The sequence below is a fragment of the Furipterus horrens genome, unplaced genomic scaffold (genome assembly GCF_987537825.1).
Source record: "Furipterus horrens unplaced genomic scaffold, mFurHor1.1.pri manual_scaffold_6, whole genome shotgun sequence".
Classification (NCBI taxonomy): domain Eukaryota; kingdom Metazoa; phylum Chordata; class Mammalia; order Chiroptera; family Furipteridae; genus Furipterus; species Furipterus horrens.
Genome location: NW_028327176.1, coordinates 3,621,302 through 3,645,486, shown reverse-complemented (window position 1 = coordinate 3,645,486; position 24,185 = coordinate 3,621,302). Strand labels below are relative to the sequence as shown.

The 24,185-nt window shown below is 52.5% G+C and overlaps 1 protein-coding gene across 1 annotated transcript in view; it reads right to left on the bottom strand.

Annotated features, from left to right (window-relative positions):
• Nucleotides 1–24,185, bottom strand: part of TAF1B (TATA-box binding protein associated factor, RNA polymerase I subunit B) — a 55,807-nt gene that overhangs the window by 22,895 nt on the left and 8,727 nt on the right. Inside the window, exons 4-8 of the mRNA XM_090280895.1 lie at nt 23,308–23,405; nt 21,877–21,972; nt 16,955–17,102; nt 10,086–10,242; nt 5,087–5,186 (exon numbers count right to left, since the gene is read on the bottom strand). Of these exons, the coding sequence (XP_090137021.1) occupies nt 5,087–5,186; nt 10,086–10,242; nt 16,955–17,102; nt 21,877–21,972; nt 23,308–23,405 (599 nt within the window). The remainder of the gene's footprint in view (nt 1–5,086; nt 5,187–10,085; nt 10,243–16,954; nt 17,103–21,876; nt 21,973–23,307; nt 23,406–24,185) is intronic.

The window sequence follows — 24,185 nt, the reverse complement described above, 5'->3', positions numbered from 1 at the left end:
AGAGGTTTAAGGGTCTTTAAATAAAGCTCTTGCTCTCTTCTTTTTTTTTGGTTTGTTTTTTAAGCTGGACTCAACTTTCTGGAATAACAAAAACAAAATAAAACCAAACACAGAAGGAACACAGTCCGCAGCGGCCCACACGCACCACGCTCGGCTGGCACTATCTCCAGCCGCATCTCCCAGAACAATCGCACCTTTTGTCGCTTCTGGGGGAGGCCGAGCTGCTGAAGAAGCCAAGGCTTAGCGGAGAAAGGTACGCCACGGCAGGCGGGAGGAAAATGCTCCCTTTGTTCCCGAAAAGCCGTTTCCATTTAAGAGTTTCAACATCCTATGGAAGCGTGAATGCACTTTTGTGAGCAGAGGCAGGGCACACAATGAAGAAAAGCTGCCTGTCAATTAAACAAACAGTCACTGGGAGACATCTGCACCTTCTCCCTTTTTTCTTGAAAAAACATGGAACAGGCGGGAGGGAATGTGGACTGTGACTGGCCGCGGCTGAAGAGGCGTCTGAAAGGTAAAGTAAATATGACGCAGGGGGCTTTTTTGGCTCGGATGGCCTTTCAAAGATGACGAGGCTGCAGTAAAGTGTCCCAGCATGCATTACCAACGGAGGGCTTGGGAAAGCATTTTACTGAATTTCCCAAATATTTCCGTGAGTTTATTTTCCTTCATGAGGCAATGCCCTAAGACAGGTAAGGACAAGCTAGAGTTTCTGTTACACAACAGCAGGCTCTTGTGATAAACCTGATTATAATACCCTGTCAGAGGTGAGCTTCCTGCTGAGCTATTAAAAAAAAAAAAAAAAAAATAGAGCATGGAACCTCACCCTTATTGTTCTGAGGCAGAGATTCAGCTGAGAAGAAGCTAAGACTTCATGCACCTGCTGATCCAAACTTAAGACAAGACTTTCTATTACAAAGAACAATTAATGAGGAATAAAAGTAGTGTCAGAAGTAATGACAAAGCACTGTAATATATCATTCGTGGAGAAAGGGTAAAATAAATTCCACATGTATTGTAACTCAAAAAGCAGTTCACCTCACACGTCCAGCACACTAGAATTATCTTAATGGCTGTAAATCTACCAGGTAGTAACAAAAGAAATACTTTTTTATGTTCAAAGTCGAGTCTGCTGGGAGTCTGAGGCCCACACATTACTTTCTGGGAATACAGTCCTGGTCCTGGGATGAGGCCTGCCTCAGAAGTGTTGGCGGCTGGCACAGGCGGACAAGTCTTATGAAGAAACCCAAACGTACGAACTGATGACCAGTGAAGACCTGCCAACCGCACAGGAGACAGCGCTTTGTCTGGGCCCCAGGAGGAGAGCTCGGAAAAACCCATTGGGGTCCCTCTCCAGAGGCCTCTGTCCGCCAAACGTCCTGCTGATTGCTGCGTAGCTCTGTTCCAACGCCCCCTGTCTTTACTAAAGAAGATTCAGAGCAGATAATCCCCAGATCACTTCTGCTGGGTCGGGAAGGGTTACGTGATTATTTTTGCGGCAGATGTGCCTTTGTCATGCCTCGATTTCCTACAGACGGACCTCCTGCCTGGGCCCCACCGTCTCTGCCCAGACGTGGGGTGAGGGGAGGCCGGCTGCACACGCTGGGAGGTACTGGCCAGGTCACGCTGCACCCCAGACAACCCACATTAAGTCGCTGGCTTCATTTAGCAAATACGAGCTATGATTCTCCTAAACGAGGTATCATTAGCATAACCTCAAACAAACGTCTTCTGACCAAAGTAATTCATGACTGGGTTCCGTATATTGGAAAAGAGCAAGTATTACCTGATAAGATTACGCATCTCACACACTGATTTCCAGGGGTGATACCGGCACACCCATCATTTGCATTTTTAACTATCCTTGCTAATAAGCAGAAAGGATATCCCCCACATATTTATCATTAAAATTTTAATAGAATGCCTTCTTATTTTGTCAATCAAATGCCACTACTCAATGGCTTCCTGATATATTATGTAATAAATACATCAGAAGCAGTCTGGAAGTTTCCTGCTCAGGTAGAAAACCCCCCCGACAGATTGATTTTAGAGCTCCTAAAAATAAAGTATTTAAACTTATTCTGTTTTTTTTTTTTAAAGCTATTTCAAATAATCTTATTAATAAACACAGACTGAGTCCTTACCATGTATACAAAATTGCATTAGGTTTTATAGATAATAAAATAGAAGCATTAATACGGTCCCTAGTCCCAAAGAGGAACCGGGGAGGCAGGACATACATGAATAAACCCACGCGTTACACATTAACTTTTACGCCTCGGTTTTAGAAATTCTTCTTAGACGTCCTCTAGCTGCCTTTAAAATCTTGAAAAATACAGAAAGAATACATGCAACTTTCCTGCAAGCCATGAAGCATGAGAGTAAGATGGACCACTGCCCACCGGGGGGGCCACCCCACGTCTCCCGCGGCCCCCGCCTCCGCCCCCACAGAGGTCACGAGCATTCCTAATTCTGCTCATCGCAAGCTCACCTTTTTAAAAATGGTTTTCTCATGCACAGAACGCAGTATGTGTACGGAAAACCGCGCACACAGAAAGACACACCCTTGGCACTACTGAACCAAGCGTCTCTCCCTTTCAGCAGAACACGGAAAGGCGGCTCCGGGGACCAGCCACAAACAATGTCAGCAGCTGAATTTAAAATGACTTATTCATGAAGGACACAGACTTTAAAACCGACTATTTTAAGAAAGACCCTCTGTGACAGGGCCGGGGTGGCGTCCGCAGGGTGCGCGCCGAGCCCGGGCCCCGTTTGAGAGCAGGAGCCACCAGCCGCGGGCGCGGGCTGCTCCGGAGCTAAGACGTCGGGCGACCCTCCCGCAGACGGGCGCGGGCTCCATGGCGGCAGGCGGCCCGCAGCGCTTTCCTCCCCGGCTCTCCCCGAGCTCTAGCGCGTCCCTGACACAGGAGCCGGGGGCCGGAGTGCTGGCTGGAAAGCAGGATGTGCCCTGCGCCTCTCTGGTCCTTTCAGTCGACGGCTGCAACCTGGCCAGGCTGGGAAAGAGCCTCCCCTGCCTTTTTACAGAGGTCGGCCTTCAGCACGGCCGCTCCAGCCTGCCAGCCCGGGCCGCACGCGTGCGGACAGGTGCCCTGGCTGCCCCACGGCGCTCCCATGGGGCCGCCTCCAGCTGCACCCTCTGTTCCCCGCTGTCGGGCCCTGGCCGCCCCTCCGCCACGGGCCGCCCCGTGGCTTCAGGAACCAGGCTGGAAGCTCCTTGTTTGCCTGACGGCCCCCCCCCAATTCCTGCCCCGCTGCTCCCTGCCCTGGCCTGCCCTGTCCTGGCCTGGCCCTCACACGGTCCTCACTGATTGGCATGGCCCCTCGTGTGCCATCTCCTTCCAAACGAGGCTGCGCGGCCCCGCTGGACTACGCTCAGAGTGAGAATCGCAGGCACGCTACTAACAGCTCTGCCTCGGTCTCCCCTCTGAGAAACGGGGGGAATACACTGCCACGCACTGCAGAGGGTTGGTGTGGCAGCGAGCGAGCTCACAAGGTCTCTGAGACGGGGCCCCGCAGCCAACGAGCACCCCCACTACTGTTATTTCTTCTGTTTGTTCCAGGTCAAGCGGCAGCTGCGGCTACACCGTCCTCCCCTGCACTGTCCACGGACGGGCACGGGCAGGCCCACGCGGCACCTGTCGTGTCTCTGGGTATAAAGCAGCAGTGACTGGAAGGACGCAGCCCTGGGGACCCACCTCCTGGCTAGCTTTGCCTTCTCTGTCTCTACGGGAACTTTGCCGGCACAAGTGCAGATTTTTGGGGGGCAGGGGCACAATGCAACAACTTTATTGAAAGAAAGTGCAATTAACTGTGTTGAAAGCTTAAAAGGGGAACCTTAGACACCTCCCCTCAAGCGCAGGACCAGGGCAGCGCGGACTCTTTCTGGACGCTGCGCCCACCTTCCAGCCGTTTCCCGGCAAAGGGCAGCCTCTGCTGGTTGGGGGGATGCCCTCTTTGTTTAGGAGGGTGGGGCCATTGCTGGGTCACGGGTCTAATGGTCTCTACGTCACTCACAGAGACCAACATTCTAATCCAATGCAAAATGCTGCCCATGTTTAAGAGCCTCGGGGGTAAAATGGCCCGGCACGTTGCAAGCCTGTTTTTCTGCGTGTCCGGTCACCCACTGCCTTCTGGCTTGATATGTCAAAAGGAGCACGTTCCAGTGGAAGACTTTTCGTAGCTCCTATTTAAGGGCCATGAAGAACCCGGGTGATGAGGAGGGACACGCAGCCAGCAAACAGGGCAAAGACGATACGCTGAGCGGAAGGCCTCAGGTAGGACAGTTCCAAGCCTGGGACCGCCAACGGCACGCTCTGGGCCAACACTGCCCTTCTGAGCCGCTCGCTCACACGCAAAACTGGGGTGAAGTGAACCACAATTATCGCACAGGGTTTAGCACGGACCACAAGCAACCCTCAAATTAAACTGTAGACAACGTGAAGGTCGGGGACCTCAGGCCAGCCTAGGAAGTAAGTTCTTAAGTGGGCAAACAGAAGATAATGTTTAATCGTCATCGTATTTAGTAAACTGAAAAGCTTCTGACGATGAAAAAGGGAAGGTAACCTTTGAGCACTGTAAATAGTGGTAAAGGCTCCTAACGGAAGGACAGGCGCCCCTCCGCAGGAGACGGCTGGAGGCGGACAGACTAATGCTAGCGAAGGCCTGAAACGGTGCCTCATGAGACGAGATACTCGCTTTCTTCTATTTCTGCCAAAGCGACATAGCGTACAAATAACAACGACAAACATTCTTCAGAAAGAGCTGAAATTATTTAAAGGTCTCTAGATAAAACGTTTCAAGTTTCGCACCAACAATATGCCTTTCCGCAATGCACACAGCTTACACTACAGCTATATTTTGAGGCTACCCTAAAGGATTAAAAGGAGCCACGTGAGGAAACTCCACTCTTCATTAAATTATGACTAATGTTCCCTAGTTGGCCAGAAAGTAAACTAGATGACATTTTAAAAACCCTGACACCAGATGAGAAGTCAGACCAGAACTCAACACCCCCAACAACCACTGCGTCTTCTTCAAGACTCCAAAGTGAAGGGCGGAGACTGACCTCGACAGCGAAGATCCCCTTGTCGCGCCCGTACAGCTTCATCTGCTCTGGGAAGCGCTGGAAGGCATTCACGTAGGGGACGTGGCCCTCTTCCACAAACCTAGTGGGGAAGGGACAGAGCTTCAGTGCGAGATGCGAGATGCCGGCTGACGTAGCCCAGGACCCGAAGGAGCTGAAAATGCTGTATTTCAAAGACAAGGTCAGACTCAGCTGAGTGTATTGCTGACGTGTTTTAGGGATGGTTCTATTTCTCTCTCTGGCCAGGTGTGGAGAGACCACTTTGTCGCTTCTCTCAAGACCTCACGTCCCTGGCTAAATGGGTGAGTTAGCTCTGGGAACTGCAATCTTCTCTGGCAACTCCCCGGCAGGCTCGCAGCGCGGCCTGGCTTCCCTCCCTGTACCCTTCACAATGACCTCCGACCCGTCTTTTAAATCACTTCTTCAGGGAGACCTCCTTGGACCCCTGCTTTCCTTCTGAGAACACCTCCCTTGTCCACCCTTCTGTCCCCAGTCCCTGGCGGATGACTGTCACTAGGAGAACAGTTAAGAAAGGGGACCTCGCCCATGTGCTTATCACTCCATCCCAATGTCTGGCACATAGTAGCTGATCAAATGTTTTTGAGTAAATTATTCGGTTTGAAGAAAATACATAAAAGTAAATACACATACATACTTATTTACAATTAATCCATTAATTCAACAGAACTCTATTGGGTACTATACACCCAGTACTACTCCAGGCTGTGGAGACACGGCAGTGACCAGAACAGGAAAATATTCTTGTTCCTCAGGAGTTTCCATTCTAGAGAAGAGAAAGGTCACCAACAAAACAGACAAAGGAAATGCACAGTATGTTAGGTAGAAAAAGAGTAAGAAGAAAAATAAGGGAAGAATGGAGGATGAGGAATGGGGCATATGTGTATAGATGGAGATGCACACACGCATACATATAAGAACATATCTATTAGATTTTTTTACATAAGAAAATTGTTCAGGAAAGTAAGATAAAGACGAGAATAAGTTAGTATACAAAATATTTCACTTCAAAGTTTTTGGCAAAGCTAGTAAAGACTACTACTGACTCAATTCCAAATTTTAAATGTGATTTCTTTAAGTTTTTAGTCTACTGAAAGTTGAGAATTAAAGTATTTTCTATAAAAACGGTGTTTTATGAAGGTTAACGATGAAGCAGGGTTCCCTGGAACTGGCCCGTGGGGAAACCCACCCAGGTTTCCATTAGTTTAGTTTGTATAAATGCATCTGTGCATAGAAAGCAGTATTCGTGTTATTTTGGAACGAATTTCTTGGTTCCACAGAACTTTATATACAGGGTGTATTACATGCTTATCACTTTGATAAACTATCCAGTATCCATGATATTAACATATTCATCATTTATTCAGTCATTGCCCCCTTTTGGCGCGCGCGCACACACACACACACACACACACGCACAGCGCCCCCGCCAGGCAGGCCGCCAGGCGGTGAGCGGGGAGCCAGCCCACGGGCACACGGCGCTGCGGGGGCCAGAGAGGGAACGAGGACCCTGCCTGGGGAGAGATGACTGCACGCAGCATGTCCCGGGCACCCGGAGTTTTAACAGTTCTCACCGTTTATAAATATTGCCGCTCTTCACCTCTTCCCAAAGTATTTCTTTTCCCTTTTTGTATTTTCTTCTGGAAAAAGTATATACTTTTCCAGTCAAAGTTCTCAACAAGCTCTTTCCCTCGTTAAGGGTTCTCAGATGGGTCTTTGGATCAACCCAAGAAGCGAGCAGAGGAACGCCGCAGGCTAAAAGCCCGGCCTGACCGGCAGACCGCTACGGTAGCCGTGCCCCCTGGAAACAGTCTCTATTTATAATTTTATTACCTTTTTCAAAGTTCCAACCTGCGACAGACTGGAAATGTAACAAGTGGGTTCTTTGCCGCAGACACCGTGAGCAGCACTGCATTAGAGGGAAGTCATGTCTGCTTGCGAACATCCTGGGCCCGCTCGCCTTTTCTGCTCCCAGCACCCAGCCCCGGCCACTGCCTGAAGTCCAGCCGGGACCGCCTGGCCTCCCTTGTCCCTCAGCTGCCCGGAGGCCTCCCTGCCTCTCCTGCTAAGTCTTCCCGGGGCCTTACTACCATGTTCCTAGTGAGCATGGGGTGTCCTTCTGGGGTGACGGCTCTGTCGTGGAGATACAGGTGGTGTACAGCCTTGAAATATACTGAAAACCACTGAATTGCATTTTAAAAGGGTGGATTTTATTGCATATGAATTATATCTCAATTTGAAAAAGTCCCACTACTAACTGGCTAACAAAGACCTCTCTCCGGCCTCTGCTCCTTAGCTCCCTGTCCTCCCCCTCTGGCTCCCTCAAACCTGCCCAGCCCGCCCACCCGCCTCCTTGGGCCCCTTGACCCCACGGAGCCCGCTCTTGCTTTAGGGTTTGGCACCAGCAACCGCCTTTGGCCTGGAATGCCGGGACTCCCCATGCTCACCTTGTGGCTTGGCTCGATTTTCATTCCCAGTGCAGCTGACACCCCCTCTCAGCGAGGCCTTCCCCAGCGAGCAGTCTGGGGCGACTACCGAGTCACGCTCCGCCACGCCACCGTTTCCGCCTTCTGCGCCGCCCGTCCCTGTCTGACTGTGTGTTACATCCCTGCATATGTGCTCCTCTGTTTCCTCCTCTGGGATTGAACTTCATGAACGTGGGGGCTTGATCTATATGGTTCACAACTGTATCTCAAGAATAGCCCCTGTGTGTAGTCGCTACCCAATCAACATCTGGGGAACGACTACATGCTGGCCAGCTGTATGTACTACTGTCATTGCTAGGTAGGCGAGTTTAGGGTTATGAGTTTATCCTAAGGCCCACGGGTGCTGCTCAGGGACTAAACAGGCCAGACCAGGATGAGATACACGGGCATTGCAGCCAGGCTGATCGTGGATTCTCTTCAAATCGCCATTCTTCACATTTTTTGTCCAAGTGTGGAAGCAGTTCTGAGTTAGCGCCTACAGGAATCTCTCGGAAAGCTCACTCGGACAGAGATGACAGACAGGCCCATCCCCAGAGTCTCTGACCCAGAGGCTAGAGCAGGCCCAAGGATGTGCACCTCTAACAAGGCCCCGGGTGACTGCCGGCAGGGGACCACTCTGTGAAAGCCTGGACTTAAGAGATTCTTCTCTGAGAAAAGCAGCAGGGAAAGAAAGGCCATTCTCTCCTATTTCTCCAAGTGACTGAGCTCAGCTCCCAAGTCTGTGTGCACAGAGCAAAATAAAAGCCCTCCAGCTAACCAGACCCGCTCCCCTGGAAGGCACTGGAGAGCCTCCCTCACGGGGGGGGGGGGGGGGGGGGGGGCGAGGAAGAGGGTGGTGGAGCAGAGAGAGAGACAACGGTGCCAGGACCGCACCCCCAACCTTCCAACCCCGTGTACTGTGCTTACGGAGCAGCGTGCGCAGGGCCCCCGGGGAGGGTCTGAGGGACCCAGGTGAAGGGGACACAGGGCTGGGAAGGAAGGACAGGGGGTCTCAGCGCTGCTCCACGGACAGGAGGCCAGGACTGACGGCACGCGCAGAGAGAGCCCTTAAGGAGTCCGGGCTGATGCTGAGGTTTCTGAATAGAAGGGAACCGCATGCGCGCGTATCGGCGGAGAAGGAACACAGCGGAGGGGAGCGGGATGGGGGCGAAGACGCTGGACCTCGTCCCGTCCCGCCGCCGACTGCAGACACCGTAACAACGCCCCCGGAGTGGCCAGCAAGCAGCTGCCCTGGGTGTGTGGGTACGTGGGTCCAGCCCTCCGCAGACAAGCCTGGGCTGGAGACACTAACCTGGGAGTCATCCCCGCAGAGATAGTAATTAGAGCCCCGGGAGAAGATGAGGTCACCCAGGGAGGGCGCGCGGAGCGAGACGAGGTGTTTGACTCGACGGTAAAATTCACTGAGTCATGGACTGTCTGCACAGGGTTAATCGCACCTGAGAGAAGCCTTGTTATTTGGTTGATGTGGCCGAATTCAAAGGCACTATCGTCATTTACTGGAGGCATTTTATTTAATCAAAGGGCCTGGTGCCAGTGATGATGATGACGGTGAAGAAGGAGGCGGAGGAGGAGGAGGAAGACGAAGAAGGAGGACGAGAGCAGAACCAACAACTAGCTCTGAGCTCTTGTCGCGGGCCGGGCTCCGCTCAGAGTGCGTCCCACGCGGGAAGGAGCCCTGGAAGCAGCTTTGCCCCCATGAGGCAGGCGCTACTGTGCCCGCTCCACCCATGAGAAGACAGAGGCAGAGAGAAACTAAATTTAAAGTAGAACTCACTCAAGGTCACACAGCAAATAACGAACAGAGCTAGGATTAGAACCCAGGACTGTGGTCCTAAGTCTATGTTTTGAAAACCACTCCACACACCGATTGGACCCAAATGTTATTCATTAGAATACATAAAGCAAGGGAAGAATTAATACATTAATGATTTGGCACGTCCTCTAGTTAATGAGACGTTTCTGTACACAATGCCATAATTCGCTCATTAACTATAAAACCCTGTAGATAATCTTGAAAAATGCCGACCAGCTACTTAACAGATTCTTCCAATATTTCTGTTTTCAATTTTACCTTAGAAGCATTTCAGCCCCTAAGCACACGGGTGTGCACTTCTGTGTAACGCCAGGAATAACCGTTTCCCAATGTGAAGGTCATCTGTCCGTCTCCCCCTCAGGGATAAAAAGCACTACCACTACTACTTAAATGTCACTTTCCATTTTCAAAGCATTTTACTCACAGTAGCTAGTTTTCTAACACCCCGTGTAAGGCAAGGACTATTGTTTCCACTGTATGAACAAGGGGACCAAGAAGGTGAACGACCAGCCTGAGCAGGGTGAAAGCTCAGAATTAGAACTCAGGCTGCCCAGTCTTCCCAGCCCCTCCCGCAATCTAAGCCTCCTTGTAAAACTCAGAATAGCCAAACGATCCCGAGTTCGCACAGATAATGCGCAGAAACGCGCCAAGCGGCGCGGCCCACCTCAGGAGGTCTGAGAGCGGAATCGCCTCTCTCTGCCAAAGCAGCGACAGGGAGCAGAGAGCGAGGGTCCCCGGCACGGTCATCTTCACGGTCCCCTTCTCCTTCCGCAGCGAATATTCCACGCCATCGAGAGATCCAGAACAGACGGATGGCATTTCTAGGGGACAAATGGGTTTTTAATAAGTGCAAGTAATCAGTGTACACAGCCAAAGAAACACAATAAAACCCAAACAGGCATAGTTCATATGTTAAAGTCAGGCTGTAACTGATACAATCGTTTAAAATTATTTATTTATTTATTTTTAGAGAGCGGGGAAGGGAGGGAGAAAGAGAGGGAGCGAAACATCCATGTGTGGTTGCCTCACGCACGCCCCCAACTGGGAACCTGGCCCGCAACCCAGGCCTGTGCCCTGACTTGGAATCGAACCGGAGACCTTCTGGTTCGCAGTTCGGTGCTCAGTCCACTGCCCCACCCCAGCCAGGCCAAAATCTTTATAAAGAGCAATCTAGCAATGAAGCCATGATGGTTTAAGAGGAAATTACCCAAATAGATAATTGTTGGTTCTTTGTGGAAGTTGGATGGACTTGGATACTAAAAAAGAATTTGACCTATTGAATTTTTTTATAGGGAACACAAACGATTTTTTAAAACAAACAAAAGGACACACAATTTCAAAGCAAAGGACGAAGCGTGTGAGCGCTGTGACCCAGGCCTCCCCTCGCCTGTCCCTTCTCGGGGAGGCTCTGCCAACAGGAGCAGGGCAGCCCCGCCCCCAGTCGCCCCCACCGCGGGCTTCCGGTCCCCCTCCCTCGCGCGTTCAGGGGGCACGTCCTCACCTCCCTCACTCTTTGTGCCCGTTCTAGGTCTGGGGGAAGGACACCGCCAGTGTCCCAGCTCTTGGAGCTCACATTCCTTAACGGGAGACAGTCCACAAGCCAGAAAAGCCACAGAATTTACAACTGACAGACGGCGGTCACTGCTCCGTGGAGAAAGAGCCACGTGGCGCTACGGGGAGAGCGATGCGAAGGGAAGGGACAGGCTGCGCTCCAGGGGGGACGGAGGCGCCGCTGCGGGAAGGCGCTGTCTGGGCAGGCCTGGCGGGCGCAGAGTGAGGCTCGAGGGTCTCGGGAAGAACACTGAGTACATCGGTCAGCAGGCGTGACCCGGAGGGGACAGCAAGGGGGCCGCAGTGGGAGCTCCCGCCACCCGGGAGGGCAGTGGCAGGCGGGCGACACAGCCGGCAGTGCGGTGGGTTTCATCCTGGGACAGCGCGAGACGAAGATCCCGGACTTTCCCACGGAGGGCAGCGCGCTCCCGTTTCTGACTCCCAGGGCCCGCGGCCGCCGTAGGAAGGGTGGCGCCCCGAGGGCAGAGTGGGCGCAGGACCGCAGCGGCCCGCGCGTGCGGGGGAGAACGGCGGGCTGAGCACAGTCTGAACCGGACTCAGGGGCACGCCCTGCGGGGCTGCGTGGGACCCACCCAGGAGACACACTGAGGCAGGTGTGACTCCAGGTTTTCGACCCGAGGAGCAGGAAGAACAGACGCCCTTTACGGAGACAGGTGGGATGGGACCGATCATGCGCTCAGAAGTGCGCGAGGCGAGTGCAACGTGTGATTAACTACAGGAGGGAAATGCTGAGCAGGCAACTAGGTACCAAGTCCCTGGTTCGGAGGCGAGGCTGGGCTGTCAGGGTGCAGCGTTTAAAGCCAAAGTGCGGGTACACACGGGAAAGCAGGACCAGGAACGACCGGAGAGACTCTGAGTTTCCTTGGACGAGAACCCTCCAGGGCACTCCTCCAAGTCCCTGCTTCCAAACCCCACGCGCCCTTTCCGGCAGCACCGGTGGGCGGCTGCGCTTCCCCGCTCCTGGGCCGCCCACTGCCAGGGAAGCACGCGCAGGCAAGCAGCCGGGCCCGCTGGGTCCCCAGAGCCCCGAACAGGCCCAGCCACGGAGCGGGGGCCCGTAAACATCTGGTGACAAACAGAGCTTGCAGCTCTACTTCTAAGATGTTCATCCTAGTGATTTTTAAAACATGCAAAGATTCAGGGTCAAGGTATGTTGTGGCATCCCTGCTTATAATATGAAACAAAATTAAACCACGTGACAGGGTTAGAAATTTAATTAACTATCTTCAAACCATGGAGTACTATATAACAATTTCCGCAAGGTTTTATATAAATCAGGGGCCCTCAAAGTAGTGCCCCTGGACCAGCTGCGTTAGGGTCCCCGGAGGACTGATGAGAGCTGTACCCATCTGTGTTCTAACAAGCCCTGCAGGTGATCTGATGGATTCTGAAGTTTGAGGGTGAGTGTTTTCAAAGACAGACTTCCCTAAGATATATAAGATATCATGTTGAAGTGTATATGATATTCGTCGTCAGCAGCCGTCCGTCTTGAGAGACGATGGTGTAGCTTCTTAAGAGTCTATCTGCACCGCCGAGAATGGCTGTGCAGTCCGACTCGGGAGTGACACGGTATCTGTCTCCTCCCGTGTTAAATCGACATCTTGCGATGACGCTGGAGTGTCCTCTCCAGTGAAGCTGAAGCTACAGAGCCTGGGCAGGGTGATATGGAGGGTCTGCTGTTGCCCATGCAGCAGACCCCCCCTCTCTTCGCAGCTGAAGGGTCCAAGGGAAAGACAGAGTCAATACAGCTTGGCTTCAGGTGCGCCGCAGGATTTGCCGGTGTTGACTACAACGTCAAACCGCCTTAGGGACTCCGGCTCCGGATTTTCTGTCGGGGTTTACTCCCTTAGCCTTTCCCCTGAAGAGGTATGCCGCAAGGCAGCGGAGATTTTTTGGAGTCAGAGTTTTCCTTCTCTGATGTGCCCTGACTGGAAGATCGAACCAGCGACACTTAGCTCGCAGGCCAATGCTCAATCCACTGAGCCAAACCAGCCAGGGTTTGATATATGATATATGTGTATATATGATATATGTGTAGGTATGTGTATATATGTACACATACAACATGTAGGAACTTCCAGTTAAGATGGCAGGTTGAACACACACATTAGCCTCTGCTCTGTTTCACCACAACTATTACCTAGGCCACTTTAAAAGCTACAGACCCAAGAACAGATAACACAGGAGAGGAGACAAGAGCAGTAAGATTAGGAACGCAGAAAAGCACACAGACAGGTGGTCCCCGCCTCAGCAGCTGCCGGATGCGGAACCAGTGGCAGGAAAGCCAAAAGCCAGTCCACTCCTGCCCGGGAGGCCTCTACGACTGGCTCGGGAATTGGCTGAACACGGTTCCCCTGGAAACCGGAGGAAGGAGAGCTGACCTCAGTTGGGTTGCCCCAATCTGATTCAGAAGCAGGCGGACACTCAGATTCCTACCCCTGCTCCATGCAGCCGAGTGACGGCCCCTCCCCGATCCTGGCAGAAAATTGGAAGTGTCTCCTCTAGAGAGGGTACACGGAAGGGTCTCGGCCCTGGCCGGACAGCTCCGTTGGTCGGCTAAGGCTATAGGTCCACGCCCAGTGAGGGCATGCCGGATTATCAACCAATGAATCCATAACTAAGTGGAACAACAAATTGATGTGTTTTTCCCCCCTCTTTCCCCCCCCCCCCCCACTCTAAAATCAATCAATAAAATTCTCCTTAATGCGAGGGTCTGGGACAGGGAGCCTTAGTCACACAGACAATGGAGCCTAGGGACATCTTACCCAAGGTCAGAGGATTAAGTGAAAGTTTACGTTTGGTGTCTAGAGACAACCCCACTGCCCTGGGGCCTCTTCTTCCCGCCCACTTCCCAGAACGGCCAGGATACACCCTCCGACCAGAAGACTCAGAGATTTCTCTGGAAAATCTAATCAGCTCCGGGGGAGATTTCAAGATGACACTGCTTGAGGTTCCCTAAAAGATAGCGCAGCTGGGTCACTCTCCAGCAGAGTAGAGCTGACAAGACGTACTATGGGTACAAAGTTCTAAATCAACCTTTTAGCCTCCGTTCTGAAACAGGACTAGCCTCTCAGGCTCACCAACATTTGAAGAAAGCTTCTAATCGTGTCATGTCGCCTAAGAAGCAGGTGTTCTGAGAAATTCATCCTCATGTGCCCATGATAGGTGTATTCACACACACCTGGATGTGCTGGGGGGCAGGGGAGGCCTGCGAGGGAGCACCCATGGAAGTGGGGGAGACAGGAGGGGGCAGGGGGAGGGAGGAGGGGAGAGTAAAGATTAAGAGATACCCAGAGAGATTAAAGCTGGAGACAAGAAATAAGAAAAGAACCAAGTGTCGCTGGTTCAATTCCCAGTCAGGGCACATGACGAGGTTGCACGTCAGGTCCCCAGTTGGGGGCGCGAGTGAGAGGCAACCACACACTGATGATTCCCTCCCTCCATTTCTCTTTTCCCCTCTCTCTAAACACAGATAAAATAAAATAAAAATAAAAATAAATTAAAAAAATAAAAAATATTTAAAAAAAAAAAGAAAGAAAAAAAGGGAGGAGAGACAGAGAAGTGCAGGGAAGGGAGGGCGTCTGAGTGCAGCGGGTGCCTGCGGCGGAAGCAGGGTGGGCTCCCCTCCTCCCGGCCCTTCCTCGCTTCCTGCCCAGTCCTGGTCTCGGCCTCCGCAGGCCCAGGGCCCGGAACGGCAGGCTGGGCCTCCTCCTCCATTTAAACCACCCAGAGCCAGACGTGAGCGCAGTATCGTGGCTGGGCCCCGCCTTCCTTGTCAGCACTGCAGACCTTCTGCGTGTAATCATTATAACTCCACGGGGCCACGGTGCACGCATGGTCCCCGTTCACCCAAGCGGCGTTATGCGGCACATGATGGAGGAAAAGCAGAGGTCAAAACAATCAAATGGGGAGCGGGGATCACCAATATTCTCAGCAAAATAAGAAGATGCTCCACAAAAATGGGAGCAAACCAGCAGAGAAGATGGGACGGGACCAGGACACAAGGAATTTAGTGAAAGAGGTGACCGAATGGCAGAGATGCCGCAGAGCCAGGTCACGGGTCGGGAGAGCCCAGGCTGGATGGGAGCAGGCAGGCGCTGCGGAAAGACTTCACAGAGAAGACAAAACCGACAGGGCACCTGAGGACCCAAGAGCCCCTTTCAGAGCTGGGCAGAAGCGTGCGGAGATGCTTATAAACCACAGCACAGGAGTAAGTAACAGGAAACGAAACAAAGACGGGGACGCTCACCTACACCAGGAAAACCAGAGCACGTACAGGAAGTGTCACACGGTCAGTTATGTGGCTCAGTCCCTGAAACAATTTAGGCGCTAAATATCGATCTAGTAAAAATTATAATTCTTCCGGGAAGACGGTGCATGAAAAATGCAAAATCGTGTGCTGGGGATGAGTGGGAGGAGGGGCCTGAGGAGTGGGGAGGAACTGAGACTCCACCTTCCATGGAGGAAATTTAATAGCTAATGGCCCTACCGGAAGTCACAGCGAAGCAGCACTAGGTGCGCAGGGCCCAGAGGGACGGTGGCTGCAGGCAGCGAGACACACGCCTGGTGGGGGAGGACATTTAGGGGAGACAGCGGACGACAGCTGTTTTCATTTTTACCATGTTTTGTGACAAGTCTTATAAACATTGTATTTGAGTTACATGCATGTAGAATTTGATTTAAAAATGTAAAAAATGAAGAAATAATTCACTTTTTGGCAAAAAACATGAACAAAACTCGTTCCCTTCCTCTCTGCAGATGAAGGGGAAACGTTCTGGAATGACCTCCTGGAGCAGCAGCGGTGACTTGGGGGCGGCACGATGACCGCTGATTGGATTTGCTCTGTGACTCTCTGCAGTTTACAGTTTTGTACTAGGGGTTACATTAATTGTTACTTTCAATGTAAGCACTAAAATAAAGCTCCAAGGACCACAGCTTGGGACAAGACAAACACTCAAAAACTAAAGACAGGCAATCTATTGACCCGTCGGTCCATCATGAGGCTTTAGAAGGCCTGATGGGTCTGGAGTCTCAGTCCCCCGGGAACATGTGGGCTCCCACGTGCCAGGAGGCAAGGCCTGGAAACTCCAGAGAGTCACAGCTGCCCAATTCTTCTGCGAGCCTAACTAACTCCTCCTCTTCTTTGGACAGAAAGGTGGCTTACCTGATCCTGGGTCACAGTGCAGTCTAGCAAGAAATACAGATACGCTGTCACAAGGAATTTTTTATCTTTGAAGGGCAAGAGGCTTGCAAAGGAGTCTGTGCAAGAAACGTTTGGTTGACAATCTCCTCCAGCCACACGGAACCCAGAGTCCGACACTGTCTGCCCCGCGGGGTTGGAAGCTGTCCCCCCGAGGCCTCCACCCTAACACCCACACCTGTCCTTGGAGGTCCGTTCTCCACCGTGGGTTTTTTTTTGTTGTTGTTTTTAACTATAGTTTGAAACAACTAAAATCATAAATAAAATGCTTTGGGAAGGTCTATATCAATAATCCTTGATAGACTCCTTATCTATTTCAAATTACAGAATTAATCAGAAAATAAGACACACATACACACAGGTAACATGGTTTTGTTCAGCTTGCTTTAGCCTATGCTTAGACACTGGGCCAGTCCTCCGACTCCTGCCGGCCTCGCCACGTGGCTAACTTCCATCATCTCTCGCTGCCACGTCTCTGGAAATTCTGAGCCCGCACGTGGACGTGGTCTTTATTGCACTGGCCCTTCTTTCCGGATCCACTTACTGCTCAGCTCTCTTTAAACATCACACAAAAATATTCATGTAGAAACAATGCACCTTCTTAAAGATTATACTAAGATTTCATTTAATTTGCCTTTTTCTTAGCCATATGATTTTGTTAAGCCGACCTCCTCTCCTTGGGCATGAAGAGACTGGATGACCTCATTTCTAAGAGGCATCACTGCTTTTAGGTTCTAGGTAGTTGGGAGTCTCCTTTTTACCTGATTGCGACGCTTTGCTGGCGGGGAAAGGCTTCCGTGTGCGGCCGTCAGACTGAGACTCTGCTCCGCTGTCAACGACGGACCTGAAGTCACTCAGCAGCTCAGGCTCACTGTCCCAGTCCGAATGGCTGGGATGATCTTCCAAGACCTATTTGCCAAATAAGACAAAGTTACTGCAGAGGAATTTAAAACTGCAGTTCATTTCCATGAACTTACCTCCCGACCATCACAAACACCGGGAAGAACCCGCTCCAGTAACTGCGCTGTCCGCCAGGTCCCTGCGACCCAGAGGCCCCCCCAACTTGGGCCGAGGGCTCCGGCGCAGCTTCCCCAGCGCCTCGGGGAGACGGGCTGCAGACGAGGCAGGCAGGAAACCCCGGCTTCCTTCCCCTGGAAGTGCTGCCCCTGCTGGAGCCCTCGTGTCTACCCCAACAAACACCGGCGTCGATGAGGACCCCCGCTGGCCGCCCGCCACGCTTCACCGTGCCTACGGGGGCACCTTTGCTGGGTCTGCGGATCTGTGTCTCCCGCCCGGCCTATCCTTCCTGCTCCTCCTGCCCAGCTCATTAGTGACGCTGTCACACCATCTCCCCAATGGCTCTTCTTCAGAGACTTCTGTGTCCTTGAGCTCCAGCGGCACTTACTGTTTGAAACCCTTAATTGACAAGGATATACTATCTCATACCACTGCTGAATTTTTCACACATGTACCAGGGGGGACCATCAAAAACCGGAATCTATTCAAAACTGCGTATTTATTCTTACACACATAAACTTCAGTCACCTTCAAAGTCCTCTCCATTTCATGCAATACACCTGTCGAGATGTTTTTTCCTCTGCTCATAACAGTTTCTGAACTAATCAATTTTGATGCCTTTTAGTGCTTCTGCCATTTTTTGTTTCACCTCTTCCACATCGACAAAATGTTTCCCTTTGAGGACTTTTTTTCATCCAAGGAAACAAAAAAAAGTTGCTTGGGGTGAGATCAGGTGAATAGGGAGAATAGGGCAGGGGAGTCATGCCGTTTTTGGTCAAAAACTGCTGAACACTCAACACAGTGTGGGCAGGTGCACTCATAAATCATCCATCATGAAATGGGCAAATGTGTAGTCTTCAAAAAAAACTCACTGGAGCTGAATGCAGCCTCTCACAACAACGCCAGCTGGTCCACTGATGCAGACGGGCTCCTGGAACACTCACTTAGCGGGGGAAGCCTGTACTACAAGGGGTCCACCCTCCAGAAGATAATTCTGAGTTTTTTTGAGTCCTCCCCTGCCCCATATTGTGGAAATGGTGGTTAAAGTGTCCCTAAGAACAGTCAGCTGGCTGCCGGACTAAAGGCCTCACTAGCTGACATTAGCCTTGGAGGAATCGATCAAAGAAAAGAAGCCACACTCTCAGCCATGCAGGCCACGGAACTTGATCTTAGTAAGAAGAGATAAGACTTATGTGAAGAAAACTCACAAGGTTCCTGGCTGGTGTGGCTCAGTGGGTTGAGCACTGGCCTGCTAACCCAAAGGTCGCCGGTTTGATTCCCCGTCAGGGCACAGGCCTGGGTTGCGGGCCAGGTCCCCAGTTAGGGGCACAAGAGAGGCAACTGATCGATGTTTCTCTCCCTCTCTTTCTCCCTCCCCACTATCTAAAAAATAAATAAAATCTTAGAAAAAAGTAAAATCTTCGTGAACTCACAAGAGAGTAAGAACAAAGCAGGGAGGAGAAGCCACCGTCCAGCACACCCCCGCCTTATAGGCCAGCACCTGAGACGCGGGGTGCAGTCAGGTGGCAGCGCACCTGCACTCCTGGGAAAGCCGCCGCCGCAGCCAAAAGGGAACGCCCAGAGGCCCCCACGCCCCTGCCTGCTTCTCCCCGCGTGGACAGCCCCGCTCCTGTCTGAAGCCGGGTTCCCCCTTCGTGCGCTCAGCCCTCCCTCTCCCCGCACAGATCACCGCTCACTTCCGCTCTCTCTCCCGTGTCATTCCCATCCGTGCACAAATACGCTTCCGTTCATCCCACGTAAACACGCTCCTGGGCTCCGGCGCGATGCGACTGTTTGGTGCAGCCGGACTACTGTGCTGCGCTTCGCTTTCACCAGCAGAAAGACCACAACGTGCTGCTTTTCGGGGGTCTGGAACCGAACCCGCAACGGCTCTGGGGACTGCCTGTTCTCCTTGCGGCAGAACGCCGAGAAAGGGTGGGGCAGACCGGCTGTCCCCACGCCCTCTCCTCCTGGTCTATCTTAGAGCCCCATCCAGTCCAAGTCTGAGCCCACGGTTCCATTCACTGATCTCCTGCTCTCCTCCTTCCTGACCAGGGGCAGCGTTTCTCAAGGTGGTCACTCCCCTCTTCCTGCAACGCTCTGTTACTGGTTTCCAGAAGGCCCCCTCGCTCTCTTGGCTCCTCCTACTTCACCAGCTGCTCCTCAGACTTCTCTGCCAGTTCCTTTTTTATCCCAGACATCTTGACCCGGAGGGGCCCAGAGCTCAGGTCTTGGTCTTCTTCTCTGTCACGTCACCTTGCCTTGTGGTTTTCAACACTATCTACAATATTGTTTTCAATTCTGCAATAATGGTGCGCATTACAGACAAGGGCATTATAGGCTGGATGCCTATAACGTAAATTGACAACCTCCACCTGCACGCCTCCTGCCCACACCCCTCTCCTGGGCCATAGGCTGTGTACCTAACGCGTGCAGCCGCTTCCTCGTGGGTGTCTAACGGCCCTCTCACACCTCACAGCCCCACACGGAGCTGCTGACCCTCCTGCCCCACCTGTCATCTCAGCGGATGGCAATACCTTCCTCCCAGCTGCCCAGGTGGAAATCCCTAAGAGGCATCCTTGAGGACTCCTCTGTCTCTCACACCCTGCGTCCCACCCGTCAGGACATCCTGGGCGCTCCACCCAGGGATGATCTAGACCCTGCCCCTTCTGGTCTCCACGCTAAGCACCGGGGCCCAGCCCCTGTCACTTCTCACCTACGGCTGAGCTTCTCCAACCTGAGCGCGTACGGGAAGCACCTGGGACCTGCGCTAAATGGCGGACTGGCTCAGTAGCTCTGGGCCAGGCCTGCAGTTCTGCGCCTGCCCGAGATGTCCTCCTGGCTTACTCTCTCACTCCCTTAAGACCCCGCACCAGGGACGCCTTCCCTGCTCACTCCATATCAAACGGCACCTTTCGCCACCTCCCCGTTTTCTATCCCCTTACCCTGATGTGTGTGCTTGCTTGTTTGTTTGCTTTTTATGTAAGTTTCAGGTAACTTCTTTCACCCAAGATCACACAAGGAGTCAAAAGTAGTGGAGCCAGGCCCCGGCCGGGTGGCTCGGGTAATTGGAGCACCGTCCCCTACACCGAAAGGTCATGGGTTCGATCCCCGCTCAGGGCTCATACCCGGGTTGTGGCTTCAGTCCCCGGCCAGGGCGTGTACAAGAGGCAGCCAGTCGCTGTTTCTCTCTCACATCAATGTTTTTCTCTCTTTCCCTTCCTCTCTCTCTAACATCAACAGACATATCCTCGGGTGGGGATTTAAAATATACTTTTAAAAAAGTAGTGGAGCCAGGTTTCAGATGCAGACCGCTTACTATTCTTAAAACAGTTATAGCCAAAGCCAGAAAATATTTACTGAATCTTTGAGAAGACTAAGCTTCTGATTTAAAAGTACTTTTTCCTTTTTCCCTCTAAAATAGAGATCAGCTGTGCTCTTTTGATAGAAATTATATTACCAACTTATATACGAGCTTAAAATTTTGCTTATTGCTTATTTATTCACCAGTAAGATTTCAGTGTGATGCTAATATTACTTAAGATGGGTATTTACTCAAGTCAACAAAACCTTTTTTAATATCTTAAGTTTACTTAACAATATTAAAATCTCAGAGAAAACCCCAGGTTCCAACCCAAATCTCCCACGTGGCAGGCAAAGCCCCAGTGCATACACACAAGCAAAACACCTTAGCTCTTGAATCCTAACACCTGGTTCCTCATCGTGTGGACGCTTCTGTCCTCCTTCCGCCCTTTCAAAGGTCACCCCAGAACCATACAGCACCTTCTGCTTTCCTTGGGAAGCACCTGCCTCCTAGATCGAGGACAGCCTTCCATAACTCTATGACTATAGAATGCCGTCTTTTCCGCGGAGTTCATGCCAGCCCTCCTGAGCTGATGCAAATTCACTGTCCCACACACCGAGAGGGGGTCTCCCCAGCTCGTGCCCCAGGTCACACGCACGTTCGCCGCTGTACCCCGCGGCCTGACTGCTCTCCAAGTCCCCCTTCTCAGACCGGCTCCTCCCACCCAGACCAGCCTTCTCGGTCCCAAGCCACTCAGCTCTGCACGTGGACCCTCTGAGGCCGCAGCCAGACACGGACACACGGGGCCACGTTCCCACGCTCTCGGCAAGGAGAGGCGAGCAGACTCGGAATCCGTCCTCGGCCCCGGAGAACGAGCCCCACGCACCGAACACACCAGCGCTTACCGAGCTGCCCTGCTCAGCGGCGGGTCCTCCCCGATCCCCGACAGAACGCACCGTGGCGCACCCGGAAAGCAGGCAAAAGCAAACTGCTCCAACCAGAGCGGCGCTGGGGGATGGGGTGGGGCTGTGAGGCACCCAGACCTCGTTTTCTTCACTCACGGGCTTCTGAGAAGAGAGGGTACCTGAGCTGAACCTGGGAACGTCAGGTAAGGTACGTAGGTGTTCCAAGTGAAAAGGAAACGCACATAAAAAAACCTTCTAATAGCACAGTAACAGAAACTCCTTAGGCTTCTGTTTACAGCTTCACCATCTGTTTCTTTACGCTTCAATCACTTGTTTGCTCCGGCGTCTGGGTCAGCGACCACGTCTGCTGGACGGACAGACACCTGCTCAACAAAAATCCCGACAAGCGCCTGAACCCAGGGGAGGCCGGACCCACCCTCACCCCAGAGGGACTCACCGCAGCCTTCCTTCTGCTGGCGGAGACCGGGTTTTTACAGTACGCCTGCTTGCTCTTCTGAAGGTAGCGCCTCCACAGGTTATGCAAAACTCGATTCTGCGTGGGAGGGAAATGAGGGGCCGCTCAGGCTGTGATGACAAATGCACCGGCACGTCCTCAGCCACAGAACCTCCCAGGCTGTACACACGGCCCCCATCTCCGTGGGTTCTGACCCCTCTCCCCTTAACCAGCTGGGGCGTGTTTTCGAGTTTTTAATTTGCATCGTATTACACTACAGTATACTGTACTACACGCTATACTATACAGCACACTGTACTATACACTGTACTGTACTGTATGGTATACTATACACCACACCACACTGTATACTGTACTCTATAACACACGACACACTAGGTTACACTACCTATGCTATACTGACTGTACTACGAGACCAGCATCCTCTTCGGCCACGCAGGGGTCTAGAGGTCACTCTGTTTCAGCCGCAACAGCAAAGGCGCCTCTACAAGTCATTCCTTGGTGACGACAGTCCACACTGACCTTCCTCCTTTCTCTTTCTGCCCTCAATGTCCCTTACGAACACACCATTACATGGTTTGCTGTGCATTCGTTCTGCAATGCATAAAACCCTCTCTGCGGCCAGGCGGGGCCTCTCAGCACTTGGGTCCCAGTGACGGGCATGAAGCAAGTGTGCAATAACCCCCGCTGCTAAGTAACCGGCTTTTACAGAATTGCTGAAATGACTGCCACGGGATGAGGCAACACACAACCCAAATGACAGCAGGGACGCTCCGGAGAGGCGGTGGCATCACAGCACGGGGGCCCCCAAGTCCCCGAGCAGCAGGGGGAGGCTCCCCCGGGAACCTGTGAGGCCCAAAGTTCCTGGGCCCCCCTCCACCCACTGAACCAGAAACTCTGCGACGGGGCCCGGCGCTCCGTGTTTGCATGCGTCCCGCGCGTGGTGCTGACAGAGTCCAGTGTGGGAACCACGATTTCAACGCATCACTCCCCAAAGTACGCCCTGGAACTCAGGTCCCGATCCACGCTACACACGGCACAGGGCTGCCTCTCCGGCGGTGGCACTGCGCACAGGTCCCCGTGGAAACGAGACAAGCACAGTAACACGGGAGAGGCACCGCCAAGGCTGCAAAGCCATTCCCTCCACCTGGCCTAAGCCCATGTTTCCTCAATACCTGATGACTAGAGCCATTGTCAGTTTCCTTTAGATACTTTGCGTATCGCCGTCCGGTGGAAGGCACCTCCGGAACTGCTGGCCTGACAGAAGGGTTATAGCGGGCCGAGCAGAGGAAGGGTCCCCGGCAGCCCGAGCGCCGTGACTGATAACCCTGCTTCTCTCCTGGTTCCCTCTCGGTCTCACTGCGCCGCAAACCACGGAACGGGGGGCCGACACCCAGACACAAACGGACTTACCTTTAATTCCGGGCCCACGCCAAGGGTCTGCAAGGCTTCTGCTTGTTGACAGAGTATGTGCTGGAAACCTTCGCACACGTACCAGTCCCAGCCTTTCTCTAAGTGACAAACGGCACGTGTCAGACATTTGCGCCCCTGATTTCCTCACGGCACAGTCACAGCACAGTCACAGCGGTGCCCTACACGTGGCAACTGGATGTTTCTGTCCCCTCAACAGGGCTTCCGTCCTTACCGTCTCTAGTTCCGATGGGGCCAGTTTGTACACAAGTGCCAAAGCTAAACGTTATTTTTATAATTAATCAGATTTTGTATTTGAAGTTATCTATCGCTTTTCTGAAATACTAATAGGCAGAAAAATGAATCGTCACTATGTTACAAAAAAAGTGGAATTAAAAAATGCAAACCGCACTGAACAAGGCGCAGAGCTCTGAGCGGAAGAACTCAGTGCTCTGCCCCTGCTGCCGCCCCCGCTCTGTTCCCGTCACAAAGGAAGGGGACCACGAGGGCTTGGATGCAGTGGCCCAGGCGTACGGGGAAGCGCAAGGACATTCTAAAACCAAGTGCTCGGTGGCATTCTGCTTTTCTGAAGGTGGTTCCAGGCTACAGAGAGGAGCCGAAAGGACAGAGCCCTCTGTATGGAGCCCGCCTAGGAGCCAGTTGTGTGCCAGGTACCGCAGACGGGTCATTGTATTCAGTCCAACGACCCTGAGCGACCAGGAGGGAAGCTGCCACCACGACAGACAGGAACCGCATGTTTCAACAGAACCGCCAGTGAAAGGAAACGTTAAACTCTGGCACGACCCCCACGTGCCACCCCCCCTGCTGGACCAGTGCCGCGCTTTGTGAGAGGTCTGGGACCAGCCCTGTCCCACACAGCC